The following is a 23,770-nucleotide window of genomic DNA, read 5'->3' as shown; positions in this document are numbered from 1 at the left end:
CCCTTAGGTCATCCTCATCCTTTCAATTTGTAAAAACTCAACTAAAAACCCACTTGTTTCAAATGTAATTAATTGATGATCTGTTTGTTTACGTATTTGTATATTTCAACAAGTTCATAGCTTAATTTTATTATTGTCTCATTTTGACAACAAAGCATTGAAAATATTTTTGATCTTTGGACAATTCCAAACTTTTAAAAAATTGTCATTATTTGTTGTGCATTGTCATTATTTGTTGTACTTGTTTCTTGTTTTTCCATACACTCTCATTTGAAATCTCTTGTAATAATCAATCTGTGCTTCTTAAGATATTGAATGGACATAAAGTACTCTGCTCATTCCCTCCATTTGAGTTATACGTTTGTTTGCCAAAATTGTCCTCTCAGGATTGGCGGTTCTAGATGCTTCTTTGTTGTCTCTTCAATAAACTGTTTATCTGATGTCCACTCCTTTTGGCTCCTCTATCTTTGTATCCCCATTACCCATAGGAGTTTCTCCTTTATTGGATAATGTAGGTTAGAAAAGTTAATGGGCCTAAAATTGTTCCTTGAAGTACCCCTGGTTTAGCTAGTATTACAATTGACGCTGTTCCATTTAATATTGATTAATTACTGTTTGGGTCTTGAGAGTGAAATGAATTAATTTATATTCTCTAAAGATTAAATAAATTATACAAAAGTGATTGTGATTGCTGTATGTTTGACAAGAAACTTTTATGTGCTGTGACAAAATTTCAAAGATACAGTAGAGCACACTAAAATGGAGCACATTTGCAATGAATTAATGGAATTAAAGAACACATGTTTGTGATCCCTTTTCTTTTATTTAAAAAATAAATAAAAAAATAAAATGCATTCATTATAGTGAACATGATATAACGAATTCAAGGGTACCCCCCCCCCCCCCCCCTTCCAGTATACTTTCCTTTGTTTACGACTGATATAAAGAAGCAGCCTGTATGTGGTCCATATCCAACAGCGTAGGCACTGATACAGAAAAGGGAGCAACTTTTAATAAATATATAAATTTTGACCAGACTTGTGGTTCACAAGGTTTTCTACTGCACAATAGGCACACTCTCATCATTTCAGTGCATGCATTCATTCAACGCTTTGTTGCTTCTGTTTAATTACGAAAGTGCCAGAAAAGATCACCCTCTGTTTCTAGCAGCAGATGAAGTACATATGGAAGTACATTGTATAATCATATATTTCTAGCAGCAGATGAAATACGTATGGAAGTACATAGTTTGATCATATATTTCTAGCAGCAGACGAAGTACATATGGAAGTACAGAGCTGCCACCCTACTGCAAAAAATGCGGAATTGTACGCATTTTCCCATTGTCCCATTGTACACATTCTCATCAGATGACATTGGCAGCTCTGGAAGTACATAGTATGATCATATTTTTCTAGCAGCAGACGAAGTATTATGGAAGCACACAGATAGTGTGTTCATTTATGATTTTATTCACATGGATACATTTTAAAACGGTCTGAAGAATGTATTATTGAATTATTATTGTTCGTTTTTTCAAGTGAGAGAAGTTGACTGCACCCATTTATATGTAAGGAAAATGGAACTGCTTGGACATGTTGTTTAGGTGTGCCCGTGTGTGTGTATTGTTTTCTGTGGGTTGGGGGGGGGGGGGGGGACAGAGAACTTTACTAGAATAAAGAATAGCTGATATAAAGAATTACCATTTTATAACAAACTTTCTTGTCTTGCCTGGATTTGTTAATTGCCGTTCTACTGTAAGTAAATCTGGCTTATTAACAAAAACTGGACAAAGCTCCCGGTGAACAGCAACTAAGGGAAGAGGTGCAGCAGCATTATAATTTAACAGTGCTTTGTTTTCAAGGCATTGGTCAAAGACATCATGTGTTTCCTACGTTGTTCTTTATTTAGATTCAGAGTGCCAATTTTGTATTTTCATAAGATTACACCGACTTTAGGTGGATGACCTAATGAAAGCTTGGAAAAATTTCTGTATTCGTAGGATTGTGATTGAGTTATTCCAGGCTAATGTCTTTTCAAATTCTACCAGCCATTCGCAAGAGCTTACACATACAACTACAGCTTTTCCCCCTTGAACAATACATGAATGGAACAAACTACCACATGACATAATAGGCATCAAGACCCCACATCATTTCAACGCATTCTCCACATAGAACACAAGAACACTGGGAGGATTGATTGACTGGAGTGACAGGATTAGTGTGGTGTGATAGATAACATTTATGTGTGTATAAGATTTGCAGTGATGGGCACAGTGTGCCTTTTGCATCTTATGGACTTAATGACCTAATGAAAGCTTGGAAAATCTTTTTTATTCGTTGGATTGGGGAATTCCAGGTTATAATCTATATTTATGATATTGTGACATGACCATGGTATTGAGTGGAAGAGTGTCCACCAAAATTTTCTAGATTGGTCTTTGGTTGAAATAGTCAATTATCTATACTTTTTGCTCATTCTATTTTTGCTTTTGTCTACATTCATCAATTGACATCAATAAAATATGTTCATTCGGTTTGTTTTGTTTTTTCCCCCCAGAATTTTGCTTTATTCAAGACATGTTTATTTTCTTTTTCTCTCATATCATTTTATTAGTTTGTTACTTGTGAATTCTGTAATTCGTATATCGATGGTTTGAAAGTGAAAATGTTTTTTTAGCAAGACTAGTCATTGTGCAAAATAGAATCTGAAAAGCTGTAAGTGATGCAAGAAATATATACAAAACAACCTTTCTCCATTGGTGATTGAACCTCAGACCTGTTCCCATTACACCATAGCAGTTACTTGATAATTAGGATGATATTTTTAGTATCATTGTGTGGCATGATCTCTGGCACTGCCTCAATCACACCTTTTTACTGGGTGGGTTTTTTTTACTTCCCATAGTGTCTTCTATACCCCTATATTATGTTTTCCAGTTTGCTTTCTGTCTTTGTTTGGAATGAGATTACTTGGTTTTGCGCTTTTCCTGGACATAGTAGATCATCTTTCTGTTATGTATTGTTATATTTGTTGTTTTCAGTCTATAATGTAAGCATTTGAGTGTGTCCCTAGTCGGATCCTGTGTTTGTCTCTGAATCAGACTTTTATTTGATTTCAAACTTTGTACATTGATGGTATGCTCTCGAAATCTACACCTGTTTCCTATTTGTACCTCTATTCTTGTGTGCTTTTAATTGTCATTCTAGAATTTTTTGACTATCCCATTTTCTTTCTTTTTACTGGCTCTGAAATGACCTGTGTTGCAACCGCCGTAGAACCCTAAAAAACAAACAAATCGCCTTTTAAAATTCTTATTGACTGTAACATCTCAAACTAAGTACTTTGATAGTGTGCTCTTGGAATCTACATCTGTTTCCTATTCGAACCAATTCCCCCCCTTTGTCTTACCTTTTCTTAATTATAATTCTAAATCTTTTTACTATCCCATTTTCTTCCTTTTTACTGGCGCTGATATGACCTGAATGTGTTGCAAGCGCCGTAAAACCCTTAAAAACAAAAACAAAATCTCTGGCACTAATTTAACTGGAGCGTCGCATGTGCCATTGGGTACTACAAAATAAAAGGAAACAAAAATAAATGAAACAATCTGGCATAAATAAGTCTCATTAAGAAAACCTATGGAAATCCTAACCAAATCAAATGGTTCTAGGTAGGTGCATGGAGAGGCATCAAGACCCTTATCACCAACAGATGGTGACTGCACATACCCTCTACAAATGGAGCACCAACACCAACCATGGTTCTCAATTGTCTACAGACTACCGAAGCTATATGGAAAGGGAGAGGAGGAAACAACTAGCCAGGTTGTACAGATCAAATAGGACCAACGAGCAGAGGGAGAGAGATAGAAGACTGGCTAGAATGCGTCAACAGAGAAGGAGGTATGTAATATAATATGGTCTTGTGTTTGATATAATACTACTGATAATTAATTGATAAGTACAGCTATTATAAATGTATACCTGTTACGAGCCATTAGATCTTTGTTAGGCAACAGTGTTATATTGCAGATGGGTAAATAATTTTAGGTTCATGCCCCCCTCCCCCCAACACACACAAATCAAGCCAAATAATGTGATTTACGCATCATGGAAGGGACGTGATTTCAACTGATCATTTGTCACATATATGGTTCAAATAAATTTAATATATTGGTGGGCACGGTCTTCTGACCTCCCACGTTCAACGGAGTGGTCAGTTTTGCTTTGTCTATCTTCTTCTTTTATCTGTTCCTTTCCATATTGCTCTATGTCCATGGGTGCAAGATATCCTGCTTAATCTGGGTTTCCTTCTTTTTGAAATGGATTTTAATTTATTTCCAGCATTCGGATCATCTCAACATAATACTATTTAGAGGCTGTAGGTCACATTTCAATATAAGTTTCAGCCTTTTATGAATTTGTTGGAATTTTGGGCAATAAACCAAGTTTATGGTTCCCCAATCAAGAGTGGATGCCCACTTGTACTCGTTCATACCATCGGCATTGAGACAGTGGAAGAATCCTAGATCTCCAAGGAAAGAAAAATATCCTGATCTGTGGAATCTTCAAAATTTGAAGTTACTTACTTAAAAGGAAGAAGCAGAAGAAGAAGGAGAAGAAGAAGAAGAAGAAGAAGAAGAAGAAGAAGAAGAAGAAGAAGAAAAGAAGAAGAAGAAGAAGAAGAAGAAGAAGAAGAAGAAGAAGAAGAAGAAGAAGAAGAAGAAGAAGAAGAAGGAGGAGGGGGAGGGGGAGGAGGAGGAGGAGGATGAAGTGGATTGGATTGGATTGGATTGGATTTCAGGCTTTTTTGGCCTGACCTACCTCCTCCCCCCCCCCCCCCCCCCCCCCAAGTTCTGGCAGGGGACTTTTAGTTTTGTGAGACTTCTGGGTAATGCCACAATTTACACATCAATGGATTACTAGTGGACTTTTCTACTCACTATTTGAACCATTCTCCTTTGTCTTGGTTTTTCTTTGGTGCTTTAAACTCTGTGGTACAGACACAATTGTGATGAGAAACGGTTTATGTCCTCAACTTGTTTGTCCAGCGCTTTTTGTGTTAGTCAATCATTGAAGTTCAGAGAGACTTTTGTTTACCACGTTCATGAAAAGGGAACCCTATGGATAGACCGAGCTTCCTTTGGTAAGGATCATAAGTGTACACTCCACTAGACGATCAGTCTCCTTGTGAAGGATGTGCCTAAGATATCTTAGGCGTCATTTGCGTATTGTGAGCATGAGGTCAAAAGGAATATCTGTTGCAAGTTCATGGATGGCACCCTTGATGGTAAACTTGATGACACCTGTTGAAGTTTGTTTTGAGGATTGCTTTGTCCCATGCTTCACGGGCATGTGTAGAGATGGGACACACAGTCTCAAAAACAAAAGAGGAAGAAATCCCTGATATAGGATTCATCTCTGTTCATAAGATTTTCTTAGAAAGAGGGTATCAGCCGTTCACCAGGGATGCTGTGTGATGGTGGAAAAATGAATGTGCGGGTGGTTGGATGGGAGCATCACCCTTGAATCATATACCTATGATGTTCGCATGGGTGTACGATCCGATAGTGATGTCGTTTCTTCTTCTCTTTACTAGCCTATCCTGCTTCTTTGGTTTGTGATTGTATTTTTGACAGGGGATATTTTTTTTTCTGTTAATCTTCTGCCTGTTTGTTCTTGGTTATTTATAATTTAGCTTATGATATCTTTAGGTTATGATTTTGATTTACATTTGTACTATTTTTGTTAGATTGCTTGTTTTTTTGTTTCAGCGGTCTCTCATATAACCTCAATTGTGTTGGAAGAGACCTAAAGCAACAAACAAAAAAAAAAAAAAAAATGAATGCAGCCCAGTCTGACTTTTAATGGCCTCCACCACTCATGGCGAGACACTTGCCTACCAACACCATTGAAATAGTATTTTAAAATCATTAAAAAGTTACAAAGGATAGCAACCTCTATTTATTTGTCAGGCTATGAATTATTTATTCTGACCCTTTAAAAACAGAACACAAATAAAACTATTGTATTTTGTCATTGCATTTCAGGGCCAGATTACGTGAACAACCTATGAAAGAGGAAGGAAATCAAGCATATTATTGGTCAGCCACAAGATGATAAAAGTGGACAAAGGATGACTTGTCATGTATTCCATAGGAATCTGAATATTTTCTCCGTATGAAAATTGTATCTTTATGACAATAGACTCAAATGCATGACTGGCTACGTTGAAGCATTAAAAAAAAATCATGCATAGTTAATAAGACACGATTGGGAAAGTTTGGATTAGGTGCAAAAGATAAGACTAACCTTTTTAATAATGAAAACATGTTTGACAGTGTAATGGAATATCAGAAATTCTTAGGTACCATGACTGATGATTCCCTGGGTGGGGTGTTTGATCTTCCGTGGTGGGCAGGTCACTTGCTGTTTCTTCTTCTCCCTCAATATGTTATCTGAGTTGCTTTCTGTCTTTGTTGAATGGGATTACTTTGTTTTGCCCTGACCCTGGCTGGGAGGGAAGCAGTCAAATATATCGTTATTTGGGAGATGATATCTTTTGTCTTGTAAATCATCTCTCTGTTATGTATTGCATCATTTTTTGTTTATATAATGACTTGTAAACATTTGAGTGTGTTTCTCTTAGTGGGGACCTGTGCTTGTGTCAGGATGAGACATTTAGGTGATCTCAAACTCTTGGAATTTAATCTGTGCTCTATTTGAACCAGTTCCCCTTTGTCTTACTTTTTCTTGGGTGCTTAAATTGTAATTCTCTAGAACTTTTTACTATCCTATTTTCTTCTTTTTTATTGGCTTTGATATGACCTAAATGTGTGTTACAAGAGCTGTAAAATCATTTAAAACAACAATCAAAACATCCATACAATATTGTACGCATTGCTCAGCCAAATTTTTCAACAAATCATACAACAGATTCCATTTATGCAGCAGTCTCACCTATGCCTTTCCATGCATCCGCAGTTCATATGGCAAAGCCTTGAAAATTCACAGATAAACTCGGAGATCACAGATTCACTATTAGGATTATTCACATGTGCTGTAGCAACAAACTGTTTGAAATTTCATAACAGGATGAATTCTGAAAGCAAGTCTGCTTTCTTGCTTCTACAATTAATTACCAGCTGTCTGTGAAAATAGCAAAACTAAACCCAAGTCAAGGATCAGTCTTCATTTTTTATTGCAAGTCCTTACTTCTTTTTTGGTTTATTTATTTTTTTTTTTTTTGTTGGACACTGAAATTTGGTTTTATACAAATTTCTAACCTGATAAAATGTGATGGGTTTTTATTGAACTTAAACGCTTCTTCATTCAGTAAAAGTGATTGTAAAAGTGAATGTAGCTTATAATGTTTTTTTTTCTTTGCCAGAGGATATATCGCTGTTTGAAAAAGCTCAGGATTCAAGGAGATATGATATGGATCACTGCCATTCCAATCCGTCTTTCAACAAAAAGATGGGGCAAAACCAGCCACTTTCTTCAGAATCTGTTGTTTGTGAAATTTGTTGGATAACATTTTTAAATAGACATCAGTATCAACAACATTTCCAGCAATTCCATCCTTCATCTCTGCCATTTTCATGTGACCTTTGTGACAAAAGATTTTTGACAAAGAGTGGCTTAAGTCTACACTTATCCTCACGATCACACTCGCAGTCACCACTTTTTGTGTGTAGTGTTTGTGACTCCAGATTCTTTCAGTCATCAACATTATATCGCCATTTGAAGAATGTCCATAAATGTATCATGTGCAGGAAGTGTTCTCAAGTTTTGAAAATTGACGACTATCCCAAACATGCCCTGTTGTGTTGAAAGATATAAACTAAGATACTCTGAATGACTTCAGACATGTTATGGTAATTTAAAGATTATTATCTATTATTATTTCAAGCTCACAGTGTAACTATTACAGTGCAATCTGCTGGATGGAGTTCATGACCTCCCATAGTGGGCAGGGGGTCCCTTTCTGTGTCTTCTGTCCCCCTTTATCTGTTTTCCAACATGCTTTCTGTCTGTGTCTTGGGATGAGATTTCTTGGTTTTGTCCTGGCCCTGGCTGGATATCCTAGCTGGGAGGGAAACAGTCAAATGTATTTGGGAGATGATGTTTTTTTTAATCTTGTAAATCATCTCTCTGTTATGGACTGTATTATATTTTATTTACATATTTTATATGATTTGTAAACATTTGAGTGTATTCCTCTTAGTGGAGACATAAGCTTGTTTCTGGATGAAACTTATAGGTGATCTCAAACTAAGTACTTTTGTGTGTGCTCTTAGAATCTACATCTGTTTCCTCTTTGAACCAGTTCCCCTTTGTCTTACCTTTCCTTGTTTGCTTTAACTGTAATTCTAGAACTTTTTACTAACCCATTTTCTTCCTTTTAACTGTCGTTGATATGACCTTATTATTGTGCAATCTGCTGAAAGATTTTCTAAACTTACTGTAAGATTTTGTTGACTTGAAGTGTTGTTGACTTGATTTGAATTAAACGAATACAGAGTGTGAATTATCCAATATTGTCGTATCATATGGCTGTATTGTTTGTTTGACAGATTGTATTTGGTATTACTACTTATCTTCATATTTTGTTTTGGATTTGAAATAAATCATTACACATGAGTAAATAGTTTGATATTTAACAACTTTTCACTTCTGTGATTTTGGTTTTGGGACTGTCAGTAGATGCCAATATCCACTTTGTGTGATCAAAGCGCTTTACAAGGCATCCCAAACCATCATCAAAGCTTTCACGATTTTGTTTGAAAGGAGCCAATGCCATTACCCACCCGATGTTCATTTTACACCTGTGTGATGAGACAATGTGAGTAAAGAGTCTTTCGTAAGGGCTCGTCTTTGCATCTCCGAGAGTGGAAGTCGAACCAGGGACCTAATTAGTGCCAGACAAGATCACAACAGAGAAAAAAACACGCATTCACTCAACCAAAAAACAAAAACAAAAAATGAAACCCCCCCGCCCCAAACAAAAATCCATGTTAAGCTAATATTTCTGATTAGAAGTGAGAAGGTTTTTTGTATTAAAGTGGCTCTAAGTGGTGCACAATTGAGTCCCTGGAACAGGCCTTGTACTCACATTATCTCATACTCAGATTTATAATGAGTATACCTTGTTGTTAACAGCGTTGTCTCTATTGGACAAAATTATAATATCTTCTAACAGGCGTCATGACTTGTCTTACACGTTAAGTGTTGTTGTTGATTAGGGACCCTTTGTAAAGCGCTTTGAGCATGGTTATTATTTGATATTGCACTATATAAAAAAAGCTCAAGTTTACATTCAGAGTCTTTGGGTTGAAGTGATTGGTACTGGTATCTTGCATGGTTCGTCTTTGTGAGGCCAATCCAACATTTCCCTAGATGACCTCCCATGGTGGGCAGGAGGTCACTTGCTGTATCTTCTATCCCCCATATCTATTTTCCCTTTCCACGTTGCTATTTGTCTTTGTTCTGGATAGAGTTTGCTCTTTTTTCCCCTGGTCCTGGTGGTGATCCTTATCTGGGAGGGAGACAGTCAGATATATAGTAGAGTACCTTTTTTTGAGAAATGATATTTTTTCCCTTGTAAATAATCTCTGTTACCGTTGTGTTCTATTATAATTAGTTTTGAATATTTGTGTTGTACTTTGTAAACATTGAGTGTATCCTTCATAGCTGGGCCCTTTGCTTGTGCCTGGATGGCACTTTAAGTTCATGTTAAAATTTACACATTGTTGATGGATTGCTGATGGAATCTTTTATTCCCTACCTGACCCAGTCCCCTTTGTTCCCTACCCGATCCAGTCTCCTTTGTCAGTACTTTTGACTTCATATCTACAACTTTTCTCAATCATTTTACTGGTGCTGAAATGACTTTATTGTGTCGCAAATACAATACCCCCCCCCCCCCCTAGAAAAAAACAAAACAAAACAAACAAACAAGCAAAAAAAAACCCCCCAAAAAAGCAAATTAAACAAACAAGCTCCCCCCCCCCCCCCCCCCCCCCCCCCCCAAAGAAAAACAAAAACAACAAACAAACAAACAAACCGAAAAACCAACAAAACATCAAACATTCCTGTGTTTTGACATTCAATGAGGTCAGTTCATGGCTGAGATGTGGTCATGCGATATCGATGATGTGCTAGTTCTGTGTGCTGGTTGAGATTGCCTACCTGTATATTAAAAAATAATGACCGGTCCATGATTTTCATGGAAGAAAATTTATGATTTTGAAAATTGTATAATCTTGATCATATTATAGGGGCGTGATTTTAATTCAAAACTAGCTATTGTTGATTATTAACTACTTAATTTTTACATTTAAAAAAATCAAAAACATTAAAATGGAAAAAAAAGATTTTTGTCAGCCCTTCAATTTCAATGATTGGCTTGTTGTTATCGCATCTCTTCTCAAACCATTGATTAAAGGAAAAGGAAAAAAATGAAGTGTTTTGTACCTGCGATAGAGCAGCAGAGAGGGGTGGATGGGGGAGGGGGGGGGGGGAGTGAGAGAAGAGAGAGAGAGAGAGAGAGAGAGAGAGAGCGCGGCATGCACGCTCGGAGCTTATAAGTGATGATAATAAAAACAACATTGGTAATTTTAATAATAATAAAGACAACAATAACGTCAACAATGACAACAACAAAAACCCAATGAAAAAAAAAAAAACCAACCCAAAAACAAGAACAGCAAAAAAAAAAAAAAATTACTCACTGACTTGACTGGCTTAAGTTAAGGCCTTTCACTTTCTAATCATCCATTTGTGACTCCTCTCAAATCGTCTTGTGTTCATTCCTTCAACAGTTAAGTCTTTTGCTGTGGATGCGAATGTCAGAAGATCTTCCTTTGATTTTAGTTGTTGGTGATTTAGAGGTGTTTTAGGTCTCTATTTATTCAGGACAATGTGAATTGACGTGGGTGGTCTGCCTTTATATTTCTTGTGTTCAGATGGGGTGAAAAAAGTATGAATGGCTTTATTAGCTGGTATATTTCCATCTCTTCTGAGTATATGCCCAAAAAGCCGCCATCTTGCCTCTGGGATTTGAATAAGTCGGGGACTTTCATACACTTTTCGTACAGTGTTTTATTGCTTATTTTTGTTGGGTATTGTAAGTTAAGTTGTTTTCTATGGAATTTGTCTAATCTTTGCTATTCAGTTCCGGTCAGTGCCTATATTCCGCAGTTATATATAAGCACTGATTTTACAAGGGTTGTGTATAATTTGATTTAGCGTTCATTTTTATTTATCTTTTTAAATCCATTTGATTACCCATTTAATGCAACCGTCGATAAACTTTTTCTTCTTTCCACATCTTCCTTGTCTCGTGTAGTTTTCCCACTTTTTTCACTGGGTGGGGTTCCTGACCTCCCATAGTGGCGTGTGCAGGGAGCACTGTGTCTTCTATCCTCCTATATCTGTTTTCCAACATGCTTTATGTCTTTGTCTTGGAATAAGATTACTGGGTTTTATCCTGGCCCTGGCTGGGAGGGAGACAGTCAAATGTACAGAATTTTGAGAGATGATATTTTTTATCCTGTTATCATCTCTCTATTATGCACTGTAACATTTTTGTTTTGTTTTATGTATGTATGATTTGTAAACATTTGAGTGTGTTCCCCTTAGTGGGTATCTGTGCTTGTCAGGATGAGACATTCAGGTTATCACAAAGTACACTGATAGTGTGCTCTTGGAATCTACATCTATTCCCTATTTGAACTTATTCCCCTTTGTCTATCTTTTTCTTCGTAAATTCAATTGTAATTCTAGAACTTTTTGGCGCTGATATGACCTAAATGTGTCGCAAACGCCGTAAACCCCTTAAAAACAAAAACAAACAAACCACTTTTTTTCATGGCTCTCCATCCATATTTCAATTAATAATAATAATAATAATAATAATAATAATAATAATAATAATAATAATAATAATAATAATAATAATGATTGTTGCATAACTATGTATTTTGTGTTTGTTTTGATTTTGGTATCCACATGTCGATTATGAACATTTTCAATGGTTTTCTGTTGAGACCACTGCACACTGAATCAACTCTTCTATTGTTGAAATCTATAGAAGACATTTTACCATAACTTTAATTTCTTAATGAATAATTCACAACAATTCTCACTATATTTGCAATAAAATTTGTTCGAATGTTTTTATTTCAAGATTCTATTCCAATGCTTGCCAACTGATGTAGCGTTGATGCCAAAAATGTCTATTGTTGTGAAATGCAATGGAGTTTATCATCTTCTTCTAGAATTATTTAAAGTGAGGAAATTTAGCGTTTCATACATTTCTTTTTCTTTGCCAGAGGATTTATTGCTGACTGAAAACGCTGAGGATCCAGGAGGATATTCATTGCATCAATGCCAAACGTACTCATCTTCTAAACACAGCTATTGGCAAAACCAGCCACCCTCATCAGAATCTGTTTCTTGCGAATTTTGCCACAAAACATTGTTAAATAGACATCAGTATCAACAACATATCCAGCAATTCCATCCTTCATCTCTGCCATTTTCATGTGACCTTTGTGAAAAAAGATTTTTGACAAAGGGGGGTTTAAGCCTGCACTTATCCTCACGATCACACTCGCAGTCACCACTTTTTGTGTGTAGTGTTTGTGACTCGAGATTCTTTCGGTCATCAACATTATATCGCCATTTGAAGAATGTCCATAAATGTATCATGTGCAGGAAGTGTTCTCAAGTTTTGAAAATTGACGACTATCCCAAACATGCCCTGTTGTGTTGACGATCAAGTCATATTGATCCATAAGACTTGACAATGTGACAAATTTGTAATTTAGTCTCACTCTATTGCATTAGATATATTGACCTGTATGATAAAACATAAAAGTTTCAATATCAGTGTCACATTGAATGAATGAACTTTCATATTGGAAATCTATTGTAATATCATAATTCAAGAACGAATTCTTTACATTAAATCTCACTGTATTTGCAACAGGATTTGTTGGAATTTTTAAAATGTCAAAATACTATTCTATAGCTTGCCACCAACTGATTTAGACAAACATGTCAATTGATATAAAATGCAATGGGATTTATCACCCACGTCGTACATTTTCTTTTTCTTTGCCAGAGGAAATATCACAAATTGAAAATGCTGAGGATCCAAGAGGATACTTTATGAATGACTGTCATTCCAACTCATTCTCCAACATGAATAGGCAAGATCAGCCACTTTCTTCAGAATCTGTTACTTGCGAAATTTGCCTGAGGACATTGTTGAATAGATATCAGTATCAGCTACATATCCAGCAATTCCATCCTTCATCTCTGCCATTTTCATGTGACCTTTGTGACAAAAGATTTTTGACAAAGGGGGGTTTGAACCTTCACTTGTCCTCACGATCACACTCGCAGTCACCACTTTTTGTGTGTAGTGTTTGTGACTCTGGATTCTATCAATCATCTCATTTATATCGCCATTTGAAGAATGTCCACAAATGTCTCATGTGCAGGAAGTGTTCTAGAGTTGTCAAAATTGATGAATATCCAAAACACGCTTTGGTGTGTTGAGAGATAAAATTGAATGAAATCTGAAAAGACTTGGGACACTTGACTATTTTTCTATTATGTTTGCATTCATTTGTCTTCACCTGGATTGATTGGATTAGTGAAATAGATAAATTTCTGAGTCACCGTACACGGCCCATACCATTGTGGAAGTCTATATCGTGAACACAACATAACTTAATGACTTTTTAAATGCAAGAATTAACATCAATCTTGAACTCATATTGAAGACAATTGGAATGTTTTTGTTTTAAATGTTTTTTCCATCAGTTGCCAATAGGTTTGGCTTTAAGCTAAAGTTTTTCGTTATGAGATGCGTTTGGATTTATCATCATCTACAATTAAACAAGCATTGAAATTAGCATGTCAAATATTTCTTTTTCTTTGCCAAAGGATATAGCAAAGAATGAAGAAGATGAGAATCCAAGAAGACATATAGACATTGATCACAGGATTCTGACCCATCTTCTCATAGGACTGGAAGAAATCAACCTTCCTGCTTCAGACTCAGTTACTTGTGATTTAAATGTTAAATAGACATCTATGTCAGCTGCATATTCAGGACTACCATAATTCATCTTTGCCTTATTCATGTGACCTATGTGAAAAAAGATTTTTGACAAAGAATGGATTAAAATTGCATTTGTCCTTAGGATTACCCCTTTTTGTGTGTAACATTTGGAACTCTGCATTTTATCCGTCATCTCATTTATGTCGCCATTTGAAGAATGTGCACAGATATATTCGATGCAGGAAGTCTAATCAACTTAAACTTTGACGATTACCCAAAACATGATCTGATTTGTTGACAGATTCAATCTGAATCTGAAGCACTTGAGAAACATGACCTTGTGTCATATTTTCTTGCCTTATCATTCATAGATTTATATGTAAACAATGTGGTTAAAATATATAAGCAGTATCAGTATTATAGTGAATGCCTATTCATTCAAGACTAAATACTTGACAGCAATCTAACCTATGCCTGAAAGTTTTGTTTGGGAGATCTGAGTTCAATACTCTATTCCATCAATTGACTGCTTATTTCGAGTGATACCACCTGTTTCTTTTGTTATGAAATGCAATTAGCATTCATCACATTAAGTAAAAGTGAGGAGATTGATCATATCATGTATATTATTTTCTTTACCAGAGAATGGATGGTGATCATATCATGTATATTTTCTTTACCAGAGAATGGATGGTGATCATATCATGTATATTTTATTTACCAGAAAATGGATGATGATCATATCATGTATATTTTCTTTACCAGAGAATGGATGGTGATCATATCATGTATATTATTTTCTTTACCAGAGAATGGATGGTGATCATATCATGCATATTTTCTTTACCAGAAAATAGATGGTGATCATATGTATATTTTCTTTACCAGAGAATGGATCGTGATCATATAATGTAAATTTTCTTTACCAGAGAGTGGATGGCGGATTGAAAAACAAAAGAATGCAAGTGGAAATGCCATGGATCGCTGTCATCCCAACTAATCTCCCAATTATAGGAATGGCCAAAACCTGCTATTCTCATCAGATTCTTTTGCTTGCATGTATTGCAAGATAGTATTGTTAAATAGACATCAACATCAACAACATATCCAACAATATCATCCCTCATCTCTGCCATTCTCTTGCGATCTTTGTGGGAAAAGGTTTTTGACAAAGGATGGATTAAAATTACGTTTGATTTCACGATCACACTCACAGTCACCACTTTTGTGTGTAGTGTTTGTGACTCGAGATTCTTTCAATCCTCACCATTTGAAGAATGTCCATAAATGTATCATGTGCAGGAAGTGTTCTCAAGTTTTGAAAATTGATGAATATCCCAAACATGTCCTGTTGTGTTAAGTTATCAAGCCAAATTAAATGTGAAAGCCAAGAAATATATGATGATCTATTCTCGATGAATTGACCAATAATATTGAGCACTACAATAAAAACCATGCAATTCCTATTACACTGTCAATGTAAGATTGCATGCCTTGCATGATTGTGCAATCCAGAACAAAATTCACATCACCCAATAATCCTGTCATTCTAGAGTGAAGGCTTTGCCCCATTTTTCACCACAGGATTTGTCATAACGTCTTTTTATCAAAATGCTCTTCCACCTTTTGCCATTTGATTTACTATTGCTGCTCTAATAAATAATGTTATGTAGTGAGATTGGATATATTATCCGCTTCTAAATACCACGTACCATAGCTGTCATATGACTCATTCTCAAAAGGTGTGCACAAGGAGAGTGGCACAATAGAAGTCCTCCTTTAAATAAAATCTGACATTTAAAAAATATTTTGTCTTCTAAGCAAATCAATTTATTATGTGTAAAAAAACCTGACGTTTTGATTCACGTTTTTGTCACTGTTTGAACTAGGCGACATTTTAGATTGTATTTTCTCAATTTGATCACCTTTTATTCCTGGGTGGGGATCCTGACCTCCCATAGCGGGCAGGGAGGTACATACTGTGTCTTCTATCGCCTTATATGTTATCCAACATGCTTTCTGTCTTTGTCTTGGAATGAGATTACTTGTTTTTTTCCTGGCCCTCGTCGGAGTCCTGGCGGGGAGGGAAAAAGTCAAATGCATAGTTATTGTTTTGGGAGATGATATTTTTTTCCTTGTAAATCATCTCTCTTATGTATTATTATATTTGTTATTTTTAATGTTTAATGTAAGCATTTGAGTGTTTTCCTCTTTGTTGGATTTTGTGCTTGTGTCCTGATGAGACTTATAGGTGGTCTCAAACGAAGTACTTTGATAGTGTGCTCTTGGATTCTACATCTGATCCCTATTTGTTCCCAATTCCCCTATATCTTACTTTTTCTTGGGTGCTTTATTTGTAATTCTAGAACTTTTTACTATCCCATTTTCTTCCTTTTTACTGGCGCTGATATAACCTAAATGTGTTGCAAGCGCCGTAAAACCCTTAAAAACAAAACAAACCTTTTATTCATCCTAATCTATTTATAGAGTAGAATTAAATGTAAAATATATTGTTCAAAACGGAAAAATTGAATTTTAAACACATATTAATTTAATTTGGTCGTTTGAAAATATTGATCTCGGACGACAATGTCTCGGTCATTGTCAGGGCTCAAGGACTTATTTTTTACTGTAAACATGTCGATTTAGCATGTGTTTATAGCACAGTATTGTTAATAGTGGGGTATATAATAACTATGGGTAAAAGAAATTAATTTTATGATATTTCAAAATATTTTAACTTTCGTTTCAGTCTTTTCTGTCATACAAGTTTTCATCAATAATCTCGTTCAAATGGCTTTCCAACGGTACTTAACAGTTCCAAGCAGTGGGAAACTGTGCCTAATTTAATTTTAAAAAAATATTTCCGTTCCATTTTGTCAAAAAATATAAAAATCTTGAACACACACAGTTTTAGTCATTCTCAGACCTTCACCTCGTACAAATTGGATGACTGCCGTACAAGGAAGAAATATTTATTTAAACAAAGTTGAAAACTCGCTTTCTACCGATTGCACAAAGGGAGAGTAAGCAAAGCATTTTTGTTTCACTTATCACCTGGACATCTTCGACCTTTTTAAGAACCTGCTGTCTGCTCTCAAAAATCTTGATGGGTAAGTATGACACTATTTTATTGTTGTACACGTGCTATTCTCTTTGTGTCATTGTGTTGTCCAGTCGAGTCCAAGGCAATGGCTCTTTCAAAATATTTGTATGTAGGAATTTTTTTACAAGGCAACATTTATTTTAAGAAGTAATACCAAGTGCATATAGTCTTCATTCTTTTTATGGGAGGATGTTGGTGTAATTCGTGATTTCAGTCTTGTACTACAACAACGTGGACCAAGTGACATGGTTCTTTTTTAGGCGTGAAATAAGGCAAGCAGAATGGACGCACATTAATAATGTCATAGAAAAAGGACTTGAAACAAACAATACCAAGCCATTTTGGAATTACATAAAATGCAAGAATGACGATTCCATTGGTGTAGCCCTATTGAAAGAAAATGAAACCTTGTACATTGAGGGGAAGGATAAAGTAACGATTCTCTTGGATCAATTTAAATCTGTCTTTACCCCCCATGATCCACACGATACAACCACCCCACCGACATCACAGAGGTGTGACCAATCTCTTACTAATATCAACATAAACATCTCAGGAGTTGAAAAGTTGCTGAAAAATGTCGACCCATCTAAGGCGTCAGGTCCCCAACACAGTACTAAAGGTGTGTGCTGAGAGTTTGGCCCCCTCATTGTGCATAATTTTCCAAAAATCGGTTGACACTGGGATGCTCCTTAATGACTGGCTGAAGGCAAACATCACTCCTGTATTAAAAAAAGGCAACAAAAATAAGGCAGAGAACTACTGTCCAATCTCACTGACGTCTGTAATATCCGAACTATTAGAGCATATAATCTGTAAGAACATGATGAACCACTTTGAGAACAATGACATCCTAACTGACCTGAATCATGGGTTTCGCAAAGGATACTCATGTGAAAGCCAACTCCTAATAACTGTAAACGACCTGTTGAGACTCCAGAATGCCAACACTCAGGCAGACATCGGCATCCTCGACTTTTCCAAAGCGTTTGATACTGTGCCCCACCATAAACTCCTGCAGAAACTAGAAAATTACGGAATTCGTGGCTGTCTACACACATGGCTTTGTAATTTCCTCATAAAACATACCATGCAAGTAGTCCCAGACGACACGTCATTGGATGAATGTCCAGTCATATATCAGCAGTACCACAGGGAACGGTGCTAGGACCCATACTATTTCTTTGTTTCATCAATGACCTACCTCTACGAGTAAAATCTCAGATTAGGTTATTCGCCGATGACTGTCTAATATACCGACCAATAAAATCTACAAACGATCAAAAATTGCTACAAGAGGACTTGAATAGTCTCGAACAGTGGGCTAATGATTGGGGAATGAAATTTAACGCAAACAAATGCTACATCCTCAACAAAGCTAAAAGGTACAATAGACCTACACGTTAAACAACACCGTCCTGAAACAAGTTGACGATAACCCATACCTTGGCATCAACTTCTCAAAGGACTTGAAATGGGGGAAACACATTAACAAAATAACCCAAAAGGCAAGCTCCAATCTCGCCTTTCTCTGCCGAAATTTTTTTAACATGTCTCTTGTCGTATGGTGTCTTTGTTTTTTGTGCCTTACAGCATGAATGAATTGCATTACCAATTGTAAAAAGTGTCTTTTCTTGTTTTTTTTTTGGTTTGTTTCAAGTCTGTTGATGTGGGAGAATAGGTACTTCCAGGTTGTAGGGTCTGGTAGTCTTGATCTTTTGTTAGAATATGAATAAGTAACAACACTCTTCTGTTTTGATTTTTTATCGCTTTTTATGTTTCAAATAAGATCATTTTACTGCTGTTTTTTACTTGTTTGAATTTGACACACCTATTTGTCAGTATTTACTTAGAATCTTGTAGGTGCTTGGCATTTATTCATAATTTAACTAATTGCATGTGACTTGAAATGCTATGGTGTAGCTGTGATCATGTATCTACTTGTATTGGACATACGCTCATGCAAAAGCAAATTTCAACACATTTCTCACATCACCAGTCTGACATGGTTAAACATCCATATTTAATGTTTCCCTTAAGTGCACACTATGTCTTAGTCTTAGCTTATATGAATAGCCTGGTGTCTTTGTTTTTTACCACAGTATCTCATGCTTACTCATGTTTTCTTTTGATTCACAGATTGTCCTAAAAGGGCAGCTTGCAGAACGCTGTTTGATTACCTTGATTTTGAGGCCTCCTGTATCGACAAGAAAAAAGCAGCAAATTTGAGGTATCGATCAAAAATCCTATCGGATTCCGTAAGGGCTGCAGCTTTCAAAGCAAAGGAAAGGGAACGTTTAAGGCAGTACAGGGTCAGGTTGTCCGATGAGAAAAAGGAGCAGCAGAAATTAAAACGCCGTGTTCGAGAAGAAAAGAAAATGAGGTATGTAGTAAACTGGAACTGATTTTGTTAATTTCCTGTCAATTTTTCTTAAGTGGTTGGAGCTTATCTCTCACACTGATAATACTATTCGACACTGAGGGATCACATGTTTGCAGTGGCCGCGACACAGATGCATAGTTTGTATTCAGATGCGCTGCAATGGCATAAATTCATATTCTCAAGATTTATCTGATCTTAAATCAGGCTACAAGACATTGAAAGTTAGCTACAACTATTATAAATATACACAAATTCATGATGAAATATCTTAAGTCAGTAACTCAGTACAGTACAGCTCGCATACAATGTATTGTACCTATCGGCACCGTTCATTATCATCACACATGATCAACTCATGCAGTACTTGCCAGAAAGGATGTCATTCGGAGTGCATCTGATATGTGGGATTTTTGCAGGCGTAATCTTTCCATAAGTTTAACATTAGAATCTGAGTGTTCTCATTTATTTCGGTGTTTCGATATGGTTCAAAGTGAGGATCTTCCTGTCAGTTCTTCCTGTTCCTTGCAAACTGTTCCATTTGTAGTGTCAACCAATCAAAGATGGTTTGCTTGCTCGAAATTTGTCTTGTTTCTGTCCTGCATGTGTTTTGGGTTGTTACAATGCTTGTCCCCATATTGAGTTTGTTGGATCTTGACGTCGTTTGAAATTTGAGTCTGTTCAGACCTGACTTGGCTATAGTTGATAATTCATTCAGTTTTCATGCAGTCTCTGCCCCAGTCAATGATCCAAAATTTGCATCAGTTATTTTCTTCTTACTTTCCATAGGTGACTGAAACTGGGTGGGGTTCCCGACCTCCCATAGTGGGCAGAGAGCTAATTACTGTGTCTTCTTTCCCCCTATATCTGTTTTTAACTTGCTTTCTGTCTGTCCTGGAATAAGATTGCTTGGTTTTGTCCTGGCTTTACAATCAAATTTCTAGTTAGTTTTGCGAGATGATATTTTTCCTTCTAAATTGTCTCTCTATTCTGTATTGTATTGTTTTTGTTTTGTTTGACATGATATATTGTCAATTATGAATTGTAAACATTTGAGTGTGTCTCTCAAACTAAGAACACTGATAGTGTGCTCTTGGAATCTACATCTTTTCCCTATTTGAACGCTTCCCTTTGTCTCACTTTTTCTTGTGCGCTTTCAATTGTAAATCTATAATTTTTTTTTACTGTCATGTTGCCTTCCATATTATTGGCGCTGAGAGGACCTAAAGGTGTCTCAAGCGCTGTAAAACCCTTAAAAACAAAGTGGCACATGGCTCAGTTTGTGTCATGATTATGTCATACAAGTCATTAACCCTTTGTTTATTTTGTTTTGTCTCTATTTAATTAATGTTTTTTGTGTTCTTAAATGCCATCATGAACATGTTTTTGTATACTGGTCATAATTGGCTTATTTTGTTCCTTATATTTTTGATAGTCTTTTTGGATGATTTACATGTTCTTGTACGCCATGATGACACAATGACTTTCATATTATTGATAGTTATCTTTCTTTCTTTAACCATTCATATTGTTTTTCATGATATTCTATCAAATAAATTTGAAAACAGCGTCATTTCAATGTGTTTCATTTGTGCTTTGTTGCTTTTTGTGTCACATTTACTCTGTCATGCACGTCGTACAAGACATGTTGCATAGCATGTTTCTATGCCTGTAGCTAAGTGACACTTGCTTCACTTATCTTCTATGATATACCTATTTCGATAAACTGTGGGTCTCACTTTGCATTTGGGTGGAATTTCATAGCTTTGGGTGCATTTTGAAAAATTGACCTATTTGTGACATTCATGGGACCACCTTTTGAGAATGAGTCATATTCATGTGACCCTTATAAAAAAGTATTTTTGAATAAAGAATGGTTTAAAATCTTATTTTTATCTTGATCTCATTCACAATACACTTTTTTGTGTGCAGTATTTGTAACACTGGATTCTTTTGGTCAAAAATATTAAGTGGCCATATAAAGATTGTCCATAGTACTGGGGGAAGATTGACTTCCAGTAGCCCATGGTTTATAGTTGTAAGCTTTTTAAAATTGATTGACTCAAAAATGAGTTCTTTCCTGCCAAAAGATAAAGCCTTTAGATTTGTAATTAATATCCAGTTTTACTTCTCTGTTTTCATTTGAATCATATCGACCAATACATGACATAAAAAAAAGCCACAATTTTACTACATCTGTATCATTTGTGGAAATCTACAATAGACTCAACATAACTTTAGATTATTTTAATTCAAGATTGAAAAATTTACAGCAGTTATCACTATGAAGAGGATTTGTTGGAATGGGTTTTTCTTCAAAATTTTCTTTAACAGTTGCGAACTGATTTAGCTTATAATTACGAACTTGTATCATTATCAAATAAGGCTGAGTTGTTTTTTTTTAATCCTCATCTTCAAATTAATAAAGTAAGGAAACTGAAAATATTTCTTTTTCTTGCCAGAGGATTTGCAGCTGATTGAAAAAGATGAGAATCCAAGAAGATTCTACATAGATCAGCCATCTTCTCATAACAAGAATGGACAAAACCAACCATTTTCTCCAGAATCTGTAGTATGTGAATTTTGCAGGAAACTATTCTTAAATAGACATCACTGTCAGCAACATATTCAGCAATATCATCCATCCGTCTTGCCATTTTCATGTGACCTTTGTGAAAAGAGGTTTTGGTCAAAGAACGGATTAAAATTTCATTTGTCTTCACGATCACATTCACAATTACCACTTTTTGTGTGCAGTGTTTGTGACTCCGGATTCTATCAGTCATCTACATTATGTCGCCATTTGAAGACTGTACACAGATGTATCAGGTGCAAGAATTGTTCTAAGGTTATAAAAATTGACGATTACCAAAATCATGCACTTATGTGTTGCCAGATAGGCCCACAGTCAAATTGAGTCTAAACAGATTTAGACACATGACAATTTTTTAGAGTTTTTTTCCGTATTTCATTTTTTTCTTTTTGCCAGGAACAAATACTTCATATGACACTGAATACGTGCAATCAACTGAACAGGAACAAGGAAGTGGCCATTTCAGTTTCAGCTCAAATTTATCACCATCCTCACCACTGTACGGTCATCGAAACCAACCGTTCTTTGAGCCTAGCCATGTTTGCCCTCACTGTCCTCGGAAACTTTATACTCGAAATGATTACCAACTACACATGCAACAGCAGCACCCGTTATCTCTACCGTTTGTCTGTGATTTATGCCAGAAAGGATATTTCACTGCCAGTGGATTACATCTACACAAGGCAGGACACTTAGGAAAACGCTTCGTCTGCCAGTTTTGTGATCAACGCTTTGTTCAGAAGATGCACCTGTGCCGACACCTTTTGAGAATCCACCAGTCCATCCAATGTAAATCTTGTTTAAAGTTGGTCAAGGCCGTTGAGTGGAAGCATCATACATGCTAAATGGTGTCAATGTTATTGTGCTGTGTAAAAGAGGATAAAGAGAACTGAAAATCGTAAGTCTACATTCTCTTTATTGGTCAGTTCCATAGAACTGTTGTTGATTATTATTATTATTATTATTATTATATTATTATTATTATTATTATTATTATTATTATTATTATTATTATTATTATTATTATTATTATTATTATTATTATTATTATTATTATTATATTATTATTATTATCGTCATCATCATTATTATTATTATTTTATTATTATTATTATTATTATTATTATTATTATTATTATTATTATATTATTCATATATTATTATTATTATTATTATTATTATTATTATTATTATTATTATTATTATTATTATTAGTTTTAAAAAACCTGTATCTCTCATTGTAAATAATGGTATCATTGTGGACCTGGATCAAAGGTTGAAGAGATCTGAAATATTTAGAGAATAAAAGACAATTCACCAGGGTTCATTTGGGAGGGGGTGGAGGAATGTGTTTATTTTCTCTTTTGTTGTTGATGTCGTTCATGCCAGTGTGTCTCTGTCTCATTGCTATTTTGTGAATAAAAGGTTAAATAGAGATGACTTTCTGGGTGGGTTTCCTGCGTCTTCTATCTCCTTATAGCTGTTTTCCATCATGCTTTCTGTCTTTGTCTTGGAATGAGATTACTTGGTTTTGTCCTGGCCTTAGCTGGATACTCTGGCTTGGAGGGAAACAGTCAAATGTATAGTTATTGTTTTGAGAGATGATATT

At 35.6% G+C, this 23,770-nt stretch overlaps 1 protein-coding gene across 25 annotated transcripts in view; it reads left to right on the top strand.

The window, feature by feature from the left end:
• Nucleotides 1-23,770, top strand: part of LOC144964405 (uncharacterized) — a 52,234-nt gene that overhangs the window by 5,831 nt on the left and 22,633 nt on the right. For 2 of the 25 annotated variants that reach the window (XR_013643826.1, XR_013643825.1), the window contains exons 3-5: nt 3,677-3,908; nt 6,056-6,183; nt 7,396-8,668. The exons of 4 other annotated variants lie outside the window; for them this stretch is intronic. Coding sequence is in view for 14 of the 21 variants with exons in the window: in XM_078898608.1 (XP_078754734.1) it covers nt 22,031-22,485 (455 nt within the window). In the remaining 7 variants the exon portion in view is untranslated. 19 more of the 25 variants (XM_078898624.1, XM_078898625.1, XM_078898608.1 and 16 more) reach the window with 15 other exon arrangements.

This window comes from Berghia stephanieae, chromosome 2, assembly GCF_034508935.2.
Source record: "Berghia stephanieae isolate SIO BIC M18660-M18661 chromosome 2, UCSD_Bste_1.3, whole genome shotgun sequence".
NCBI classification, from domain to species: domain Eukaryota; kingdom Metazoa; phylum Mollusca; class Gastropoda; order Nudibranchia; family Aeolidiidae; genus Berghia; species Berghia stephanieae.
This window is presented reverse-complemented; position numbering and strand designations above follow the sequence as displayed.